The 24,004-nt window shown below is 44.6% G+C and overlaps 1 protein-coding gene across 12 annotated transcripts in view; it reads right to left on the reverse strand.

The window, feature by feature from the left end:
* Positions 1 to 24,004, reverse strand: part of Pex5l (peroxisomal biogenesis factor 5 like) — a 204,642-nt gene that overhangs the window by 109,218 nt on the left and 71,420 nt on the right. For 4 of the 12 annotated variants that reach the window (XM_026782169.1, XM_026782158.1, XM_026782150.1 and 1 more), the window contains one exon: positions 23,061 to 23,129. The exons of the other annotated variants lie outside the window; for them this stretch is intronic. In XM_026782169.1, coding sequence (XP_026637970.1) covers positions 23,061 to 23,129 — 69 coding nt within the window. The remainder of the gene's footprint in view (positions 1 to 23,060; positions 23,130 to 24,004) is intronic. 12 annotated transcript variants of the gene reach the window in all.

Raw genomic sequence — 24,004 nt, forward strand, 5'->3', positions numbered from 1 at the left:
CACCATCTGTGCATCTGCACTTCACCACCCACCATCTGTGCATCTGCACTCCACCATCTGTGCATCTGCACTTCACCATCTGTGCATCTGCACTCCACCACCCAACATCTGTGCATCTGCATCCCACCATCTGTGCATCTGCATCCCACCATCTGTGCATCTGCATCCCACCATCTGTGCATCTGCACTTCACCACCCACTATCTGTGCATCTGCACGCCACTACCTGTGCATCTGCATCCCACCATCTGTGTATCTGCACACCACCACTTGTGCATCTGCCCTCCACCACCCACCACCTATGCATCTGCACTTCACCACCTGTGCCTCTGCATCCCCACCTCCTGTGCATCTGCACATCCAACACATCCTAAAATCAGATCTCAAATCAGGTGTGCTGGCCATTCCTAATTTGGAGGCACAAGGGTTCAGATGTCATTTAACCTGCAAATCCCTCTCAATCAGCATTTGCATAAAGGACCTTCAAATCCTGTGGGTCTGGAGACTGAACAGGAGCCCCCTTGTACAGATACTCAGCCCAATGACTAAAAACTCGTAATCATCCCTCAACACTTGGTAGGCAAGAAAGATATCATTTCTTTCTTTCATTTTCTGTTTGTATTATTGCTTTCTATTGGTATACAAGACTGCTCAGTTTCGGGTCATCACAATATAAACATCACAGTTATCTTCAGCAAATCTTACTACAATTTTTTTCTAATTTAGTCCACATACAAAGAAAGGCAGTCCAAGTTCTATAAACTGTATTGACTTTGAAAAATTTAGCAAAGTGCTGTATTGAAATTACATTTCATTTGATAAGTATTTGTGCAGAAAGATTGTGTATCGAGATATGTTTTTCTTGTTTTGCCACATCATCGAGATTAAAGTCTCTAAAGAACATAAACAGTTAAAATCAGCTTTGATCTCACAAGAAATCTGTTGTACCTCCATTCTGTCTGGGTGGGAGATTGGAGAAATGGAGCCAGTGGAGTAATTGAGACAGGGAGCATTCCGACTCTGGGTTCTTCAGCTGTTCCAGTTCGATGGCTCCTCCCCAGGGTAGCATCTCTCTCTAGGAACTTTCACCCAACTTAACATTTTCATGGTCTCACAGACCATGAAAGCAATATGTCCAAAATTGAAATCTACTCAAATCTTATATTCCAAGTCTGCAACAGAGAGCTATCATTTCTAACAAAACTATCTGCATGGATTTGAGTTTGCATGACAAGTTCATAAATTTATCTGTACAAAATAAGATACTATGGGGGAAATATCAAAAAGAAACAAAACGAAGAAAAGTGAATATTTTCGATGTAGAATTGCTTCAAGGAGGGAGTTAACTTTTTCAGAGGGTTTCAGTTTGCTAAGGAAGCCAAGAGCCCAAGGAATTGGACCTTCCTAGGAGGCCTGGTTACACTATATGTAAGACTTCTTGAGAGAGGTTACCATCTACATCTCAGAATCTGACTCTGAGACATTCTTCATTTTCATATCTACAATGGCTACTTCTAATAGTACCAGTTCTTGTCTGTCTTAAGCCCTTCAGCTTCAGGCTTAGTATCTTTGTTGTTCACTGTCAGTCACCTGTTTCAGCATTGGAGGTTACATTCTGAAGAAGCAATTGTTGGAAGTGTTTTCTTTGCTTTTTGTTTTCATTGCCTGAGAATTTAATACCATATCTGTACATAATGTATTTCGATCAACTTCCCTGGTGCCCCTCCTCCAAAATGATTCCTGAATCATGGAAGGAATGGTGTGGCACAGATTTCTTATTAAGGGCAGAACATTCTGTGTGGTCTCTTAGTCTCTGCACCTTGACAGTTGTGGACCTCTGTGTCCATCACTAACCTCTGCAAAAGAAGCTTTTCAGATGAAGGTTGAGAGATGCGCAACTCTATAAATAACAGGTGCCTTACCCAAGGTCATAAACTCAGAGTCCCAATAGGGTGGTTTGAATGGATCAGGAACTGGGTAAAATCAGCTTTGCGTTGCCAAAACTAATAACTTCTTTTGACTTGGTGCCATTTCTGTTCCTTTGGTAAGTCCTGTGCCCAAAGGAAGTAATATTATCTGACTTTCCCCAAGAATTCGACTTTTGCACAACATTATCATGGGGGTTCAAGTTCCAGGTTGAGAATTTTTCACTGACGAGGAATCTTTTAGAATAAAGATGATTGCAGAACACACCGGGTGTGCGCAGAATTGCAATACAGAATTAAACATCTCCCCAAAAATGCTGATAAAGGGGTCATATACTTCCAGGATTACCTATATTTTCTGAGAACCTGCCTAGAATCAGGGTTCCTAACTGGTTGGAAATACAGAAGCAGGTGTAATCTGTGCTCATGAGACTCCTCAATGTCTTGATATAGCAAGATATTCAGAGTGTTTGGAAGAGAAGTGGTAGACTATGTTTAAATCTTCAAAGGATGCCTGAAGGCAGCGAAGCTGGCCTTTGGCTTCTGATGCACACATGTCTCTGTGTGATGCTGAGATGCATAGGCTGTTAGGATCAGGGAAGTTGCTCGACTTTAGCTTCCACTTAAAGTTTCTTATTTATGCAAGGACACGAAGGTCAAACGAACTGTCACTCCACAGTCCTTAGCGGCCTCCATTACTCACAGCCCAGGATCTCAGCTCACACGTTCACCAGCCATAGGGAGATGACAGGTGTACCATAAGTCACCCTTGACCCATGCAAAGTGACCTAACAGGTCTGGGTAGTTGCATCTCAGGGTGGCCCCAAAAGAGCATGACAACATCTATGGAGTGTGCCCCATGAACTGACTAGGTAAGCACTGAATTATAGAAAAAACAAGTTCATGTATTTTTTTTTGTTGTTTACTTACTATCCTATGAGGACAGATGTAAAATAAAATGAAACTGCCAAACAGCTCTTCATGAGCATGAGCCAGAAGCACATGGCCCTGGGGCCTCATAGCATCCTACAAGGTGCAATGGTTTCCATGGGGATTCCTGGGGAAAGGATGGAATGGCCAGTGTTTGTTGAGCACCAGTCAGTTTAGGGGGCTTGTTTATATTTCTCTGAAATTGTGTGGAGAGGGAGCAGTTATACACAAAGGTCTTGGACTTGGGAAACAGGTGTGGTATGCTGGACAGCGAGGCATGGGTGAGCTTGAGGTGGACAATGGAGGAACACTAGGTGGGAAGGTCGATTTGACCAGGCCATTGAGTGGTGAACAGTAGCAGGAAGGAAGAGACCTATGGAATGTTTTCTGTGTGAAGGATGAGGTACAGGATCCCCCAGTCCCCACCTTCAGGAGCTTCATTGTCATCAGTGGCGTTCTTCAGAGCTATGGCACCTGGCTGCTGTTCCTATGAAATAATACTGCACACTGGCTGGACCATCTGGGCCTCGGGTTAGACACTCTACAAGGCATCCGATACCCTGTTCAAGAATAACAGTCTGCATTCTGCTTTCTTTCTGCAGAAAGCTGAGACTCCTAAGGAACAGCGTGGATTCCATCCTCAGAGACTGAATTTAGAGATATTCTCCCTCCTCAAGAGATTAATGTGCTGCACAATGTGTTTGTGCATTAGTGCTGGGTCATTATTTCAGTCTTAAACATGGCCTTCAGCATTCCAAAGGAAAAGTGCTCCAGAGAGCATGATCACAGGTTTCTGCTTCAAGAAAGGGAAAGGAACGTGCACTTAGCAATATCATAGGCTGGATGTAAGGAGGAGCTCCTACACTTTCAGGAAGATTGGTATATACTGTTAGTGGCCAAGAAAGTAGATGAGACACAGTGAAAATGGCATATGATGAAACTATACAAAGGGTGGGACATGGGATTACTATGTGTTACCTACTGTACATCAACTGCTGTGATATTTATACATCTATTTACTACAAATATACAGAATATGTGTCTTCTTAGCCATGATACGTGACTACTCAGTGCTACTAAAACACAGTCACTCACTGTGAGAAGGTTCAATTTTTACATCTACTCCACATGAGAACTCTATCCTCACTAAACAAGACCTTTCCATTGCCCCCCCCCCATACAGCTCCAAATTCCCTATGAATTCAATGGGTTTGAGCATCTCTCACGATGAAAGCCATGTAATATTGATTTCCTGTGAGGCTTATTTCAGAGCACTGCTGTGGTAGGCCCTCAACACATGCTACTTCAAAAAATGCTCATAACTGCCCTATTGGTACCATTTTCCTCATTTAAAATTAATTTAATTTTCTTGAGAATTTAATTCATGAGTATTTACATCATTTCTCCCTCCTTTTCCAACTTCTCCCATGTTCCCTCACTTTCTCTCAAATTCATGACCTCTTCTTCTATAACTGTTGCTACACACACACACACACACACACACACACACACACACAGAGCCCATTTAGTGTTGCTTACATGCACATTTATTCAGGGCTGACCTCTTGGAAAACATATTAGGAGCTCAATTCCGAGAAAGAGAGAGAAAGAGAGAGAGAGAGAGAGAGAGAGAGAGAGAGAGAGAGAGAGAGAGACAGAGAGAGAGACAGAGAGAGAGAGAAAGAGAAACCTCACTGACTCTCCATCTCTCAGTAGTAATTAATTGTCCGTTGTATTTCATCTAGGGGTGGGCCTTGTGAAAGCCACCCTACCCATGTCACCTGGTATTTGCCACTATACAGGTTTTGTTCATACAACGCAGTCTAAACTGTACATAGCTGGAGAGATCATGGAACCTAGAAGAAAAGTCCATTATGAAAAACCGATATAAATTCTGTCTTCTAAATACTTAGGAGTATACCCCCAGGTAGGTGTATCTCCCGCCCCTCATCAAAGAAGCATCCACCAGTAGACAGCAACCAATAGAGAGCCCCATAACTTGAGAAAATGCAGCGAATAATTGATCACGGGGTGCCAGCTGCTCCAACAGGTACATTCATATCATAGCCCCTATACCTAAGGGTCAAGAGACAGCTAGGAAATGGAGGCTGAAAGATGGTAAGAGCAGGGGACCTGTCGCTGGATAGTGTCTTCTAGATGTGACAGAGAAGCCACACCCATGGAACCCCATTTCCCTCATTCTACTGAAGTCCTAGTGGCTTGAAGAATTGTTTCTCTGAAAGTAACTGTGAGTGAGTAGCGTGGCCTGGATGGAACCAGTCCATAGCTCTGTCAAGCACGGGCTTGCAGTAGTAACAGTAATTAATCTTGTGGGGACGGTGGGGGTCGGGGTAGTTCAAAAGGAATGAGAACTCTCCCTTTGAAAATAACAAATTTTCCATATAGCTATTTTCACAGGGACACTGTCAGGGCGAGGAAGGTCGGAACTCAGGGCCACTCTGCTTTCCTCACAGAGATGAATGCTGTTGTTATCACGACTCCTACTTGTGTCTGGAACCTTCCAGAAAGTGGTGACCTGACTGAAAATAGACACAGCATCTATTTCCCCACCTCCAAGCAAACGGGCCTCCTTTCCCAGGACAGCTTCTTTCCATGGGGCTTCTCTGTCTGTTTCCAGTTGTTTCAGAAAGTGTGCACCTGCAGGCTGAGCTTTGCTGTTCCTAACCATTCAGTGGTCCCTGGAGAGGGAAGCTGTGTGGTTGCCAGAGCAACAACCTCGTGACAGCATTCACAAAGGTGGCCTGGAGGGGCTGAGCCTCTGCCTGCTCCCTCTTTGCGCTTGTCCAAGCACCTCCCCCCCTCCAGGCACCTGGGCAGGGGTCCTCTTGTGAAGGACAGAGACTAATTTTTCTCATCTTTTGGGTTTCACCTGCTTCACATGTTATTCCCAGAGTCTTTCTCTGCGCAGGCACATGAGACAAAAGGCCCTGGGCACACACATCAGAGGGTGGTGACGGGCACACTTCTTCACCAGGTCTCCCCATTCCCACATCTGTCTGTAGTCCATCCAGGGCAGCTGACCCTTGGCAGGAACAAAGACACAGGGCATGATGTGTGCAGTAACATGAGTTAGGACATCTCAAAGAGGCGGCTTACAGCGCTCAGAGCTGATCTGATGAAAAATATCAAGTCCCCAGGAGACATGGCTTCTGATTCTGCTACCTGTGATCTGTGTGACCTTCAGCAATTCTCAAATATCCTCTGAATCTCAGTTTTCTCCTCTAGACAATGCAAATGGCAATATCACTGGCCTCTGGGGCGATCCTGTGGGTCAGTCGGTGTCACAGACCCAGACACTCGGTACCACAGGAGAGCCAACTACTTTTTATGGGTCTTTTAGAACCGTGCTTGGGTTTCTACTTAGGTAACATAAAGGCCGTTCTAGACTTTAATGAGCGCTCTAGGCTAGCATAGTCATCCGCTGACCCGTGTGAGAGCTCTCTCGGAGCGCCCAGCTATCACACTGGGTCTGGGAAAACAAGCCATGTTTCCAGGACAGAGAATATCTAAGAAAACGCTCACACCTTGCATCAATTAGCAAACTGTTCACGCGTTGCACAATGAACAATGAATCACACCTACTTTTCCAATTCCTAAAATGAAATTATCTAATGAACTGGGTGCATGAAGATGAAAACTTTTAATTCATTTATTCAGAGTATTAAAATGTTTAATAATTAGCCTGCAATACATTATTGTGAGGAGAACAAACAATTTTGTTCAGCTGGTTCCGTGCTCTGCTGTAGGGCTTAGGTGTGGGAACAGTTCCTGCTCACTGGAGGCTGGTTCTCTGGGAAGCTGGATGTGGTCTGGATTCTGCAAGCAAGCTCTACCCCATGGTGGAGAATCACAATGAGACTGAGGAGGAGATGCTAAGCCAGTGACACCTGTCACCACTGCTGTCATTATGCATGAGAAAGAAAAACAAGTCTGGGACCCTTAGGCAGACAAGGCCTCCGTCACACACAGTCCTTACCAACAATGCTTCCATCTGCCAACACTGCTTCTACCTTCCCCTTCTTTTTTTAATATTTATTTATTTATTATGTATACAATATTCTGTCTGTGTGTATGCCTGCAGGCCAGAAGAGGGCACCAGACCCCATTACAGATGGTTGTGAGCCACCATGTGGTTGCCGGGAATTGAACTCAGGACCTTTGGAAGAGCAGGCAGTGCTCTTAACCTCTGAGCCATCTCTCCAGCCTACCTTCCCCTTCTTGTGGCGACCGCTAGGCTTCCCCGGCAAAGAGAGGGAAAGGGAACCAGATAAAGCCTCCTGCTAAAACTGGATAACTCAAATATTTAGGTCAAAAGACACTTTGAACAGGAACATATCAACAAACTTGCCAGGAGAAATAGCCTGTCAAAGAAAATGTAATCATTGCAAACATCTGTCAAGTTGTTCTATGTAGACCACAGTGTGAGCCACTGTGGATGAATAGGGTGGGGACAGGTAAGTAGCGCCCGTGTGCTTTCCCTAGATGTGCTGCCAGGGCGAGCAGAGTGTCCTTCTGTCAAGAGCCATTCCAAGCCTCAAGACAGTGGTTCTCAACCTTCCTAATGCTGTGACTCTTTAATATAACTCCTCATGCGGTCCCCAACCATAAAATTATTTTGTTGCTATGCTGTAACTGTAATTTTGCTACTGTTATGTATCATAATGTAAATATCTAATATGCAGGGCATCTGACCTGTGTCTCCTGTCATTTGACCCCGAAAGGGGTCACAATCTACAGGTTGAGAACCACTGCTTTAAGGCACAGCAAGAGTATATGAGAAAATTTCGAACTGTGTCCACGGGCTTTTCTGTCGCAGAAACAGTTATCAGCTCACATGATGGGAGTTGGCTGCCACCAGAGCTTTACAACACATGGGAAGCTTAAATTCAACCCCATCCGGAAGAGGAGAATGCATTGAAGAAGAATCACGAGGTCCTGTGGTCCTCACTACCAGGACCCAGGTAAGCGGGAATTAATAAACACCATCAAATAAACACTCTGGAGATGAGTGGTTTCAAGTCTCCAATTAAAAGACAGACCAGCAGTATGGATTAAACACCAGGAGCCATCTATATGCTGCCTTTAAGAAATGTACCTTACCATCCATGACAGAGGTTACTCAGGGTGGAAGGATGGAGACAGTATTCATAGAAAATGAGCCAAGAGGCAAGCAGGTACCACCTACAAGCAACCTATGACCTTCTAGAAGAGATAAAGGTAATGTTATACTGACCAAGAGAACATCAGGAGAACACTGTGATTCTAAGCATGGGAAATAGAAACACCCGATTACTAAAGACAGACATAACTACTTGTAAAGTCACAGATTCATCTTGACACAGTATTAATAAGTAACCCAGTTTCACCAGTGGGTCATCTCAACCAACACAGAGAAACGTCTAAGTGAAGAACATCAGAGAGCAGATGGTCCCAACAGATAACTCGATACCAAACAGCACAGAATATACATTTTCTCAGCAGTCCATGCAACCTTCTTCTAAAGAAACCTTCAGGCCAGGCGGTGGTGGCGCACGCCTTTAATCCCAGCACTCAGGAGGCAGAGGCAGGCAGATCTCTGAGAGTTCATGGTCAGACTGGTCTACAAGAGCTTTGGAGCTTACACAGAAACCTTGTCTTGAAAAACCAAACAACAGCAGCAGCAGCAGCAGCAACAACAACAACAACAACCCCAAACAACAACAGCAGCAGCAGCAAAAAACAAAAACACCAAGCTTCAGAAAAAAACAAAACTCATGGATGTCAAACAACGTAATGAATTTGGGTCTAGCCTTGAACCTTGGCCGTTTCCTTCTAGATCTTACTAGTTCATCCTTTGTAAAATGGGGATGGAGATGGCTCTCTTACCTAAATGTTGTGAGAAGTAAATGAAAATCATGGGAAAATCTAGCATGGCGTCTGACCCAGAACTTAGGGAACGCCAGCCCCCTTCCCGTTCAATCCACTCACTGTTACTTCACAAGCCAACTGTGCTCTCCAAATGACAGTCACACCTGCTTGCCACTAAGTTTGTAAATCCCGGAGGAGTTCAATGTATGCCCGCTTATAAATACTCTGAGCAGCTTATCCAAGGAAAGAACAGAAACACTGATACACTGAAGTGTGTCCCAGGCAGTGTGTGTGTGTGTGTGTGTGTGTGTGTGGGTGGTATGGAGCCAAAGGTCTACATTAGGGTCTTCCTAGTCTTTTAATTTCCCACATTTTAACATTTGAGACAGTCTTTCTCAGAATCTGGAGCTCACCATTTGGGAAGCAGGGGTTGCTAGCAAGGCCCAGGCATCCTCCAGTCTTCACTTTCTCAGTGCCAAGATTACTGGTGCATGCTGCTGTACCCATTTTAAGTGGGTGCTAAGGATCACACTCGGATCTTCACGCTTGCCTAGCAGGCATTTTACTGACTGAGCTATCTCCCTAGATTGCAGAATCAGGACTCTTAATTCATCCCCATGTCCTCTTCACATTACAAGATTGTCTTTTCATATGCTTGGGTTTTTATTTTTTATTTTTGAATCTTGCTGTATTACAAAGCTCCCCACCATATCTGAAGTCAGAAAACCTGTGGACCGGTTGCACCGAGAGCACCTCCAGCTGCAGTCTGCTGTGGACAGGACAGTTGGAAATCAGTTTGCTATGCTTCTCTTGTGGTCCAGCTTTACTTTTCATATCACATCTCCAGCACGTAGGAAGAGCAGTAGAATGAGGATTCCCAGCTCACTTGTTTTGGCATCCTTTTAAAGCTCAAAGCTGCAGCATTGGAACTCCGGGGCTGGGACAAGCTTCCAGACTCAGGTGTCTGAGCTGGCGCCCCAATGATGGAAGACCGTACGCACAGGTATTAACAACATGGGTTGTAATTCCTGGTGGAAGTCTTTCTGGTGTCATTTCATATCACACGCTGGTATGAACAACTGCATTCATCTAAATCTCCTTTCAGCTGAGGCAATGGTACCCTCTCTCGAGGCTGTGATAAGGGTTAGGGAAATGGTATGTATGACGGTCCTAAGCATGCTGTCAGGCTCCCTATAGAACCTCAGTTTCCAGGGGAGTCTGTATCTGGACAGCTCCAGCTGAGCCAGTAGAGGGCATGGCACATCTCCCCTTAGCCTCCTGTATGTCACAGGCATTTATTCAGCCCCATGCCCTGAATCCCATCATCACTACAGCAGGACAGCTGGGACCTCAATCAGGCAGCACTGACAGGAAAATCTCTGACACATGGCACTGCTTTCTTTCACCCTTTAGTCTCTCTCACACCACCCAAGGTCAGACAGCATATTTTCTGCCTCCTCTTGAGTTTCAGGATAAAATACATGCACATATTTTTCATTGTTGGTAAAAATCCAATCCAAACGAAACCAAAACCAACCCTAAAGAAAACTGAAAGCTTTTGTCTCTCAAGGCAAAGGTAGCATACAGATGAGAAATGTATTCCCCGTTGTCCCTGTCTTCCCACTTGACATCCCCACCTGCCTCACTCTGCCATTTGGGCCCCTCTGCCATCTCCAGCCTCATCCAAGGCTCTGATCTTGAGATCTGTGATGAATAGGACAGCACATGTTTAAGATTTAAAAAAGGGAGAGACTGGATTAAAAATCTAGGCTGCACTGACTGGCTGTGTGACGCAGAGTAGGGAAAGAACTTCCATGAATTACAACTTCCTCCATGGTAGACAAGCTGCACCCACCTATCTGCCAAACAGAGGAAATGAAAGGAAGAGCCCAGAATTGGTCATGGACTTAAGGAATCTGAACTCACTTGGCTACAGCTAGCCCCACTTTGGTCCCAACTGAAATTCTTTGTTTCTTAAAGGTCAAAAGTGAAGACTGAGAAAAACCTTAAGAGGTGGAGAAGCTGTGCCATGGAAAGTTCTGACAGAAGGGGGCGGGATGGGAGCAAGAGCAAAAGAAGTGGGTGACGTAACTGAATTATTGAGCATGGGTGCCCGGCCCAGGGAGAATAACAGGCTTCTGAGACTTCTTAGAGGACAGAAGCTCAGGCTTAGGCAAGCTAGAGCTGATCTTAACGTCAGACAGATCCATCAGAACTCTCAGGCATCCATAATAACCCGGGGGTGTATCTGAAGGGGAATGTGAGCTGTTACCCCACATACTTGCATGACTGTCTGTGCTGGAGGAACTCCTGGCCCGGGCTCTCATGGACATCAGGATCCACCTTGCACAGAACCAAGACAGGTGCAATAAACAGTGTTTACACTGGCAAAAAGAAATTAGTTAACGAACCGTATTTTTATGCTTCATTAATCCCGTAGATGGGTGCCAATGACAGTGGCTCTGTAGTGAGCCACCTGACTGCATGGGGCTTCTCTGGATAGTAGAAACAGAAATCCCTCCACTCACACACCCACTTAGGTGATTTTTAATTCGATGGAAGATCTCACACATTACCCAACAGGATGGATGAGATAAATCTTTTACAGAGAAGAACTGAGAAAGTGTACTTATCTGACTACCTGTAGAGGCCTTTTGGTTTCATGGGCTGAATATTCATCTGTTAGAAGTTGGGTTGAAATTTCTGAGCATTAAACAACACAGCAGAAGAGTCACCCAGAGCAAAAGTCATGTGAAAGGTGTTGTTGTTGATGATAGTGGTGGTGATGATGGTGGTGATGATGGTGGTGAAGGTGATGGGGATGATGGTGGTGATGATGGTGGTGGTGGTGGTGATGGTGGTGGTGGTGATAATGATAGTAATGATGATGGTAATAGGGATAATGGTGGCAGTGGTGATGATGGTGGTGATGATGGTGGTGGTGATGGTGGTGGTGGTGATGGTGGTGGTGATAATGGTGATGGTAGTGATGACAATGATAGTGATCATTATAGTTCTTTTTTTTTTAGCCATAAAACATTTATTGAAGGAGAGAGAAGAGATAAAAAGAGAGAGAGAGACAGAGAGACAGATGAGCACGCCAAGGAAACGAAGGAAAGAGGCGATCATTATAGTTCTTGATAATTGAACAGTAATTGTATTGAGCTTATATATTATAATTATCATTAATTGCATATACATTATGAAAATACACTATATTATATAAAGTCTCCACATTAACTATAGAAGTAGCTGTAAGTCACTGTTTGGTTTTTTTCAGCTAAGACACGAGTTGAGGAAGGTTAAGGAACTTGTTCCTAATCACAAGTACAGAGTCAGTGAATAAGCAGCGCCAGGATAACCGACTTGTCGCCCCCAGCGGGTGGACTTTGCAGAACAAAGGGCACACATCATTACAGACTCAAGCTAAGCAGCATTCTTACTTTAAAACAATAATCATATTCTAAACGTTATAATCAGATCTTGTTTACAAGCGTGTGTGTGTGTCGGGGTGGGAGTGTGGTGAGAACCAAGACCCGATCTAACCTTGGGAGTTGCTATTAATCGAATTCTCTGTCTGTCTCATTAACTTCATGCACTGACACGCAGGAAAACCAAAGCATGTTGAGTTCTAGAATTAAAATCCCTTGATTTTGCCTTCAGAGCCAGTGTTCTGGTGGTCTTCGCATCTGGGACATAAGGCTCTGTAAACATTTGTGCTTTTTTTTTATACAAATTTTATAAAATTTGAAAACTCCCTAAATTTATAAAGTGGTCACCTGTCACAAAAGAGCAACAAAACCTGGCAGCGGAGCTTAGGGGCAGCGTCTTTCTTCCTGTAGGCTTGCAGCCTCGGTATGGTTCTGTGTAACCCACCCCTGGCCCCTGGACTGGGGTGAGGGCTTGTCTTCCCTCTCTATCTGTTCAACTGTGGTTCAGAAAGGGAAAAGTCTGAGGCAGGATATGAGATTTGGACATGAGTGCCAACGGTTGTCATCTGACCACACAAGATGAATGAGCAGACAAACCAGAATGTAGAGCGGGAGAAACACCGTAACATGTGGGGGAGCAGAGGTCAAGCCAGGGCTCGGCAGTATTTCTCCCTACAGGATCTGCCTGTCCCCTGTAAAACCGTAAACCACACGGCTGTTCCCAGAGCCGTGAATATTTTCTCACATCACCCCAGTCTGCAGTCCTCGCTGGCCACTGGAAACGGCAAAGCACCAGATAAACAAAAAGAATGCCAACCTCACATTTCCTCTCTGTGGAACAGCACACTTGCTTATTAATCTGAAGCCTCCAGAGCTATTCATGTGCGCTGTTAAAATGCTGTTCTAACATGATTATGTAAGTTTCTCGAGGCAATTCTGCTGATGGCGTGTTTAAACTCCAGCAATCAGAGCATCTCTGTGCAGGGGAAGAAACTTTAATAATATTAATTAAAGCCACATCAGCAGCAAGCAAATCCTGTGCCTGGCTTCCCTGGTCATTTTCCATGGAGTTCCTCTGTTTAGATGAATCCCACGGCTTTTTCTGTCCCGAAGCTTGGAACAGTATCTTTTCTTGTCAGACTGTAAACACTTTCCTCATTGAGTTTTAGTTTTTTTAAGAAAAGAACTTCTAATGTTGTAATATTATTCTGTTAGTATATACTAATTGTAATAATAGGTTTCCTTGTAGCCTTCCCATATATGTATGTAGCATATTTTGGTCCCAGCCAGGTCACTACCCTCTCTGCCCCCTCCCACTCCCTCTGAGCACCTCTTCCCTTCTACCTTCTCTTCTCATGCTTTGTGGTTGTTGTTTGTGACCCAGTGAGTTTCATTAGGGTTACTAAAGGAGTGTGAATGAGGGGTTATTTATAGGTGCTCAAGTCCCTTACCAGCCAGTGGCTACATCACTGCAAAGTGTCCTCCCCTCCACCGACACAGTGCTGTCATATTTTATGTTTAACAACTGGTTTGGGGGACATTTGATAAATGGAAGAGTACAGAAAAATGGTGTATAAACCATTCCCTATCCTAGCACCCAGATAGAAACTGTTACTATTTTACAAGTTTTTTTAGAGTCCTCTGCTGTTGTTTCAGTGGGATTCTGGAGTCGCTTGTTTGACTTCCCTGTATATGCCCATTGCACTCACTATTGCATCAGGTGAGAGTATTTTCACACCAGTACACGCTGCCGTTGGATGAATCTGCCCTTGCACTCCGTTTCCAAGTCCCCTCCCATCCGTCTCCTTTGTTTTCCTAGACAGCTTCGCTCTAACGTTCATGTCATGATTTTAAGTCTCTATAAAATACAGGAACCACATAGGCAACCTTTTTGTTTTCGTGCATGTTTTAAAAACAGCTGGATTTTTCCAAATTTCTGTCACTCCTTTGTTTTCTACGTCATTTGTTGTGAGCATATTTTTCCTGTTGCTGTCAGCACAGCCTTCTGCAACATGTAGTATTTCATAGAAACTATACTCTAGACATTATTTCCTTTAAAAAACTTGAATAAAAGACAAACCAAATGTTATAGAAGCCATCAAGCATTCACTTCTTAAGACTGGGGAGTTGGGGTTGAAACCAGGGCTTCATGGCACATGAGACAAGGAATCTGCCACTGTGCTATGTTCCAGCCCCGAATGTTCCCTTCATATAGCACAGCGGAGTGGGCTTGTCCCCAAGTCACCTGAGCTAATGCTGGGTTGACACACAGAGTTGGGAGCAGTCAGCTTTGTTCCTAAGCGTAAGCAAAGAAGTTGCTTCAGAGCCAGATAGAAACTCTTAAAGACAAGAGGGACCAGAAGCCCTCTCCATCTTTCTTCATCGTGTGAGCATGGAGAGGTAGAACAAGCATTTATTGAACTTTCCTAGGGGCTGGAGAACAGAACAAACAAGCAGTTTCTGCTTAGATGCGCTGGTGATATGGGATTAGCCTACACAACCGGGCTCACCTTCAGCCGGCTTTAAACTGCCCTCATCTTGGTGGAGACCCTTACAACTCACCTACCATTGGCCAGTCTCTTCCCCATGACCACCCCCAGGCTTTGTAGAGTCTGTTGTAAATGGTACTATGGAGCTATCTGTGGCTGAGATGGTATGGTGCCAGGCTACCCATTGCCAGTGACATGGCACCGCAGCCCTGACTTCCTGACTTTCAGCAGTGTCCTTTGCCCCATGGGGGATGGGTCCCCGCATGCGTCAGTCAAACATGCTAGATAATTAGGGCACCTGTATAAAAAACAAAACTTCCTTTTCCTTTTCAGATGCTTTAAAGAAGCCAACGTCACCTATTGAAGGGCTGCACCATGGGGCAGATGCAGAAGGAGGGAAAGAGCTGCGCTGGTGAGGTCCTTTCAGTCCAGCTGAAATTACCAAACAGACAAAAGAAAGAGCCTGACAAGGTGGCTGTGCCTGCTGGGTAAGTACCATGTCGACATAGGCAGGGGACCTGCTGTGTAGGGAACACATTTAAAGGACTCTGGCTAAGAGGAAGGTGGGAAGGGGAAGGTCAGAGGGAAGCTAGCTAGTGCTCTAACTCAAACAACCCAAGAAAAGGCTTGCAGAGAGTTGATGCCAGGAGGACCCGACTGATGGTATCTTTTTAACTTAAGAGGATACACAGTGAGTGTGCTCCCTTTTTCAGTTAAATGCCAAAGCAGAAGAACACAATTTGGATGTTCCCTGAAGACATTTCTCCTGTCCCCATCTTGGGCTCTGTTTGATCACATTGTTAAGGAAATCCTGAAAAATATGTATGTGATGCTTATTTTCCTTTACTACTGACTTGGAAGCCAGTGGCATATTTCAGACATTTGTATTAGTGTGTATAAATTATACAAAACAATGGATTTCATTAGAGAAGCTAGCATTAGCAGTTTTGAGATTGACAGCCGGGGCTAAGATTCCTGAGTTTTGCTCAGTTTGGACAACACTGTTTTTCGTTAGTAACGTGCTATGTAGATTCTGTTCCATTATCCCCCCCATGTGACTAGATTCTGGGCAAGGGAATAGAAACAAAAGGACACCATGGACCTCAAGGGGGACAGGCTGCCCGCCTTCCCTGCCTCTCTTCTTGACTTCCTGAAATTCATGGTGATGGATATGGGATCTACAGATACCCCAGGAAACGGGTACCAGGACTTCAGAAGTACACACAGCGAGAGAGCAGGGAAGGACTTGTACCCCTGATTTCTGTTGAGCATCCTGACCAGTCTGAAGGGTGTAGCCCCAAATTCAAATGAGACAAAGATAAAAAATGGAGCCAGCTAAAAACCCTTTGTTAGGCATTAATTACATATATGAACATATACGCAGTAAGAACAGGAATGGGGTTTACACCATGTGGTTCACGGCAGGTGCTCACAATGATGGATGAAACAAAGCCAGAGAAAACAAAGAGCTTCAATCCTATGCAGACCTAATTCCATTGAAGATTCCACTGCCAAAGCCCTCCGATCTATTCATATGCAGATGTAGCCAGAGAGGTTTATACTGCTCAAAAAAATCCGCGATCAATTTAACATCAAAGATTCCATTTTGTTTTGTTTTCAGAAGCAAGGCAGCTGTATGGTTCCTAAGGCTTCCTAGCTTCCTGGGTGTTGGGTGGAGCCAGAAAGAATCCTCAGCAAAGGAGGGGAGGTTGTGTTCTGGGGGAGAGGGTTCCCTACAAATTAGGACAAAAAGGATGGAATGGAGTGAAGAAAGCCCCCCACAAAGAGTGAACGTGGAAACAGCATCTCTGACAGATGGAGCAGGAGACCTGGATGCCACTGCGTAGTCAGCACAGGAGGAGAAGAGTTGATAGGAGCCAGGACCAGCTAACAGAAGCAAGAAAGGAAGGAAATGCATGGAAGATAGCTAAGAGGCTAATGGCAAGGTGTTCAGAACACCCCCTGAGAGGTGAAGTCTTCTGCCTAGACACACCCCTTCACCTAGAATACAGTTACTCTGGGAAAATCATGCATGGTATTAACTCTTCCTTCCCTCTCTATTGTTGAGTCAGTAAATCTCAGGGTGGGTGGGAAGACAGGTGTCATCAGGTGTCTGGAGACCCTGTGAAGTCTCGGAATAGCAGGTACTTTCAGGGTTTAAGCTGTGCAAGGGCAAGTCCAGGAGTCAACTGCTGGTGGAGACAGAACCTGGCTGCGAATAACAGAGCCACAGGCCTCTTGGGATGAGAAGTCAGCTTGGGAAAACAAACCACTTTATTTTTCAGGTATAATTTATCTTAAGTCCAATTATGAGTAAAATATAGACATATTTTGTACAAACTAGGAAAGAGGACAATGCATTCTTCACTTTTATTTGTGTCTTGTGTTTCAAGGGAACCTGTTCTAGCCCATAACTCAGAACTCAGCTTCTTCCAAGGAGCCCTGGGGCTTGGAGAGAACTGGAAGGTAGCAGGAGACGACGCAGGACTTTGCTTTAGCCAAGTCAGACCTCTTCCCTTGCTTCCACTGACTTTTGGTTTTTAACTTCAGGAAAGCATTTAACAATTTCCCATGAGTGTCCAGGGATGTGAAGCAACTTCTGGAAGTATGAAGCAGGATGCACGGTTGCTGCTCAGTTTCTTTGGTGGGTTACGGAGCAGCAACTGGCGGAGGAGGAACCTGGGCTTTGTAGTCAGGCATGCTCCATATTCCCTCGGGGAGGAGAGGACAGCACCTCATGTAGCTCAAGCTAGCTAGCCTCAGACTTGGTATGTAGCCAAAGATGACCATGAACTCCTCATCCTCTTGTCTCTACCCCAGAGCTGAGACTATAGGCATTCATCATCACATCCCTTGCTGGCTGGTACGTTTTAACTATCAACTCAACAGAGCCCAGAATACCCTGAGACAATGGAGTTAATGAGGAGATATCTAGATTAGGGTGATCTGTATGACTGTGTGGACTTATCTCCACTGTTCCGTGGTATAGGAACACCCACCCCGCTATGGGTGGCATCATTCCCTAGGCTGTGCTATAAACCAGTAAGAGTAAAGAAAGTTAGCGAGCAAACAATCAGGCAGTATGGGTGCACTCATCTTGGTCTGCTCTCACCGGTGGATGTGGTGTGACTAGTTCCTTCGGCTCCTATCTTACCTTTCCAGTAATGACAGATCGGAACTTGGAATGGTGAACCAAATGAATTTTTCCTCCCTGATGCTACTTTTCAGCGGGAACAGAAATGAAAGCAGAACACACTGTTTATATGGTGCAGGGTAGAATCCGGAGCTCCAGGCGTGCTAGGCCAGCACTACCAACTGAGCTGTACCCCAGTCCTCAGCTCTTGTAAGACTCCTCGGTAGCTGCTCAAACCTTCTGAGAATGTTTTCCCCTTTTGAATAGCAATATAATAATTTATTTGAATAATATAATAATATAATTGAACGATAATAATAACTAATAGCATCTCTTTAGTGGTCTGACACACATAGGAGCTCAACCAGTATAATGCCCACAGCTTTCATCTCCTCTCTATTCTCAAGAAAGTGACCCCTTGGACATGGGGTGTAGATGAGGGTTAAAGTTTGATTCACTTAACTTCATAATCTTACCTATGGCGCTTAGAACATGATCTCTACAGAACATACACACCTAAAAGCCCCAAACCTCCCAAAGCTCTTTCCTTGACCCTTGTCCTAGCATCTAGCTGCCCCATGAATTTATAAACCTTTCTCAAAGAGAGAGGGGGAGAGAGAGAGAGAGAGAGAGAGAGAGAGAGAGAGAGAGAGAGAGAGAAAGAAGAGAAGAGAAGAGAAGAGAAGAGAAGAGAAGAGAAGAGAAGAGAAGAGAAGGAAAAATTAGTGAATTTCTTCTGGTTGGTTAGAAAACTATTTCAGAGGCAAACTTTTAAAAAGATTTTATTTCTAATTATGTGCATTTGTGTGTGTGTGTGTGTGTGTGTGTGTGTGTGTGTGTGTGTGTGTGTGTGAGTGCCAGTGTCCACAGAATCCAGAAGAGGATACTGGGACCCATGGAGCTGAAGTTCCAAGTGGCGGTAAGCTGTCATGTGGTGCTGGGAACTGAACCCTGGTCCTCTGCATGAGCAGCAAACGCTCTTAACGGCTGTGCCATCTCTCCAGTCCCTGAGCAGAAGCAGATATCTAATAAGGAAGGGTTATATGAACAACCTGTAGTTACTAACCACTGGGACTGTAGCCTGGTTTAATTGCCTCGCTGATTGGAGCTCTGGCTCTCCTGCTTAGTGATTCTCAAAGTCATGACTCTACAAGAGAGCTCCTTTTCTTTGATAGCCTGTTGAAGCTAATTGGATTTATATTTTGAGAGATGTCATGTGACTTTCCTGCTGACTCATGAATGTATGTATACATACACGTATGTACATTATATATGCATACATACAAACATACACACATATGTTAAATGCAGCTCCATTAATAAATTCAATCAGGAGAGTATAAAGTCTTGGAGGGAGGATACAAGCTGTATGTTGTTTTTTTCTTGCATATTAAATTTCTCAGTTGCCAAATAGCTACTAGAAGCCTCAGCATAAATTTGGCTTTTCCATTAACTGTGTCAAAACAAATGAGAGGAATGGGAACCACTGTACTCTGTGTCTTCAGGAATATCCTTTATAATGCAAACTTCTTGAGAAAATTAAAAGTCACATGCATGCCAGTCACTCAAGAATTCTGTTCTATTCTACCACTTACAGACTCATAAAATAACTCTCACCTCTGATGCTACTAATGTAAAAGTAATCAGTGTGTGAATGTGCGTGTGTGTATGTGTGCATGTGTAATTTTGTACTGATTTACTTTTTAAAGCCATCTGTAGCATAAGAAAGCGACCCCCAAAACCTGGGTCATTTGTGGCAGAGTATTCTGTCTGATTGAGTCACAGGAAGTAATCCCCTTGAGTGGATCAAATAATTCTTTTCCCTTTTCATTAATAAATTCTTCCATAAGGCTCATAACATAGAAGTAGAAAAAGCATTGTTTCTTTGTTGATATGGAGGTCATGGCTTAGGGATTAAATGTCAAAGGAGGAGCCATTGGTAGGTGGATTACTTGAACCCTCACTTGTATTCTAAGACATGCTAGTGGATTCTAGTAAATTTTAGCCTTCTACATTAGCCTACAAGTTTCACATTTTGGGGTCATAAGAAAAGGTTTTAAGTTTGAAATGCTGATAAAGCTACATGTATTTAAAAAATATATTCTCATTATTTCCTTGTTTTTACCTTTCAATTTAACAGCCACAGGATCTAATCCTCTAATTCCTTAAGTTGTATCCACTTCATCTAAGCTGCTTAGACCCCAATATCAGGGTTCGAAAGTCTCTACAAATCTGTACATTGGCCTCCTCAATGAGTATGGTACCAGAATAAACTACATCCTGTGGGATCTGTGGCTCTAATAAGACTTAATACATTTATTTTCTTAACAAAATACAAAAATTCATGTAAATGCAATCTATGCAAATTTGTTTCCCTCAACATTAGGAAGTAGTATGCGTGTAATGGCCACACATAATTCAGGTTAAACCTGAAGTCGTAGGGAGCCATGTAGTATGTGTGACATCATTTCCAGCAGGATCGTGGATCCATCACCCTCTGCAGATCTGCACACATCCTACAGAATTCGTGGGCGATCAGTACGTGTCTTCCCACAGGCCATGAACAATTCTACTGCAATTCTTTTCTTTGCTTTCTTTAATTTAATAAGTCGCATCCTAAAAGAAGGAAGAGGGTTATTTGTACAATCACTGCACAGGTCAAGGAAAAGCATGGTTGAAAGGCTGAATATCGTTGATTTTTATCTAAGGTGGCCATCCATGAACACTAAGTAGAAAACCAGGAGATAAACAATGGAATGTTTACTGAGTGTAACAACACAAGACATTCACAAGTCTGCAAGAATGAGAGAGCAAGGCGTCCTTATGACCAAGGGCAATGCTTTATCTTGTGCATGTGTGTGCATGTGTGTATGCATGTATACACACGTGTGTTTCTCACTCGCCTAGAACTCACCAAGCAGGAGGAAAGCTCTGCTGGCTGACAAGTGAGTCCCAGGGATCTTCTTGTTCCTTCCTTCTTAGCAGTGGAAAAATAAGTTTGGGGCGTTGGTATTTGTGCATTAGTTCTGGGGATTGAACTCAGGCTGAAAGGCTTGTGAGGGTGATCTCTCCAGTCTGACACCATTTCTCCTATCTGAAACTACTGGGAACTGACAAGCATAACACAGCCAGAGAAAAGGGAGTTTAAGGACCACCACCAGCCTTCTTGAGCCAACAGATGAGAAGGCTGGAGGAGGCTGGAGAGGGATGGCACACTTTGGGAAGATCGCAAGATGAAGTACAAGCAGCTGGTGAAAGCAGACACTGTCTAGAATATCAATCCTCAGAAGTCTTATGGGTGGGCACACAGGGGTTCTGGAGATCTGCTAAGGGCTTGGGAAAACCTTGTTTGACTAAAGAGCTCAGCAGGGACCTCAGCCTGAGAAGAAGGTTGGTCCCGGAGGACAGTGAGTTGAGCAACATTTTCAGAGCATAGCCAGTGCAGAGGGTGGCTTGTCAAATGCTTAGGTGACAGGCAATGCCAGCTGTGGAGATTTTCAAGTGTGGTGGGCACAGAGATTATTCTAGGGCAGAGTTTCAGGGTTCATCACTGTATGGTTCCACTTCAAGGGATGAGGAGAATGTGGCAAGCTAGGCCATTCCAATAAAGGATTTGAGACACTTAGCTGGTCTCAACTCCCTTTTGTAGCCCTACAAGGAAGGTTTCTCTTGCTTGCCATAATAATAAGTAATCTTCCCTGACATCAAAATTGGAATTTTTGCAGCAGTTCTCAAGAGTCAGGGATGTGGAACATTTCCATCGAGGACTCCCTAAAATGGCTCCAGCGCCCACCCTTGATGCTGAGGCCCAGAGTGCTGATTTCAAGCAGACTTCCAATGACGCAGTTGTTGGGGCTGTGAACCACCCTTTGTGGAGACAAAGGATCAGAAATACTGTTAGGAACTATGTTCCATGCTCATGTCCTCTCCTGGGAACACCCGGAGCTCAAGGAAACCCAAGTCTCATGCTAGGGAGAGGAGCCATCACACACTAAGTGTTCTGGGTGCTCAGCGGCGTTCTGAGTGCCCCTTGTGTATTCACACGGGCAGCGTATGCTGTCAAGGTCAAGACTGACTATGGACAGAGGACAAACGGCTTTGTTGGCAAGGTCGTCTCTGTGTCAAAGCACCTAGTGAACACTCAAAGGAAAGAACAGGGGTCTCTAGATGGCTCAACACAACAGATGAGGTGTGCTGTATTAGTTCCATCAAAATAGTGAATGCCGGCAGAAGCACAACCAGGACAGAGGCACGGCAGCAGGGAGAGCACTGTCCCTTCAACCTGTCCAGACACGGACCTCAGGGCAGGGCAGGGTCTGGACGGCAGCAGTCTGCAGGCCCTGCTGAGAACTTAGTATTTCTTTTTAATTTTAAAATTCCATTTGTGTGTGTGTGTGTGTGTGTGTGCACATACATGAGTATACGCGCGTATGTACAAGTGCCTGCATGCCATAGCATATGGGTGATGCATGATTAATAAAAGCTCAGGGTCAGAAATTGGGGTTCAACCTGAAGATCCGAAAAGCAAAACAGCCAGCCACTGGCTCTTGCCTCAACCTCAGTCCAAAACCGGCAATCCTGCCTCCAGGAATGTCAGAAGGAGACTGTGTCTGAGAGCTGTCTTGCCCCACATTATAGTCCTCTCTAGGGCTAGGACAAAGGCATGCACCACTGTCATTAAAAGCATGCACCACTCGGATTAAAGGTATGCACCCCCTGATTTCTATGGCAACCAGGGTGGCTACTGGGATTAAAGGTGCGTGTCATTGTGGCTACTGGGATTAAAGGTGTGTGTCACCATAACCTGGTCTATAAGGCTGACCAGTGGGACTGTTTCACTGTCAGATCTTCAGGCAGTCCTTATTTATTAAGCTACATTTGAAATGCCACTACCTAGGAGTGCCAGTCAGAGGACAACATTCGGAAGTTAGGTCACTCCTTTGTGAGTCAAGGAATCCAAGTGAGGTGGCCAGGGTTGGTGCCTGGTACTGAGCCATTGTGCTGGCCAGCTGTTGGTATTCCTCTTGGGGACTATGGAAACATTGGTTCTCTAAGCTAAGCCATGCTGGGACCCACAGGGAAAAGTTACTGTTGTTCAGAAACGTCCAAACACTGTGGCTGTTAACTCAAACTCCTTGAGACAGAATAGGAGATATTTCTAAGCTGTTAACTCTGTACCTTCAAAGTTTGAAAATGTCTCACTCAGTGCAGACCTGGGTTTCTTTCATCCCATGTTAACTGCAAATCTAACTAACGGAATCTATCAGAGGTGCATCGTGACTCACTGGTTCACTTTCAAGAACATCTCCAAACCTTAAGGGCAGGCGCTGGGAAGGGATAAAGCACATCTTCGACTGAAAAAAAAACAATAAAGGCTTCTGTGATTAGTGTTCTACAACAAAAAGTCATTAATGAGTCTCTAATTATACACATGAGATAATTTTGTTGTAGAAAATGAATGAGTGTTTTCTTCCATCAGGATCACATGGTGCAAAGCTACGATGACACCCTCTCCCACCATCCCCTTAATAAGCCATTCATTCATGTGCTTCAGGAATGAGATCACTTGGTCAAAACGTACTTTGATGAGGAGCACATAGCAATTGTATTGAATGGCCATTTGTGTGTTGAATGTGAACGTCCTAATCACAAGGTAGCCAAGAAGCGCAAGCCTGGCTAGCGGTAGGCCATGTGCCAAACGAATGACTGAAAACGGAGATGACAGGACCGTGGGGGTGTTGTGAGGAAAGGGAAGGAGGAAATGGAGCATTCTGAAAAGCAGGTTTGCAAGAGCTGCGTTTCTGTCAAAGCTGGTATAGCAGTGTTGGAGGAGGAGATGCATTCTAGAGGCCACAGCCGGAGGCTAGTGCTAAACAGAAGAGAGGAGATGTGACTGTTAGGTTGCGTGGGTGAGAAACTAAAGCAGACAGAACATGGTCAGGGCGGGAGGGAGCACAAGGCATCCTGATGAGCCCACCTAACTGCTTCCTCCCTTGCCCTGGGACTCACCTGTTTCAAAAGTATTAAAATCAACACAAGCGCACTCCCTGGCCTTTCTTCATGCAAAGCTTCTCTCTACCTGCCTGACTTCCCTGACAAGGGCAGTTCAGGTAAACAGACACAGGCCTCCTAGCTCTAGGACTGGGAGAAAATGGTTTCCATAGAACCTAATGTTTATCTAAACCCCAGGTTAGATAATGTCCTGACATTCTTTCTAACCCAGATGCCC

The sequence above is a fragment of the Microtus ochrogaster genome, chromosome 1, assembly GCF_000317375.1.
Source record: "Microtus ochrogaster isolate Prairie Vole_2 chromosome 1, MicOch1.0, whole genome shotgun sequence".
Lineage (NCBI taxonomy): Eukaryota > Metazoa > Chordata > Mammalia > Rodentia > Cricetidae > Microtus > Microtus ochrogaster.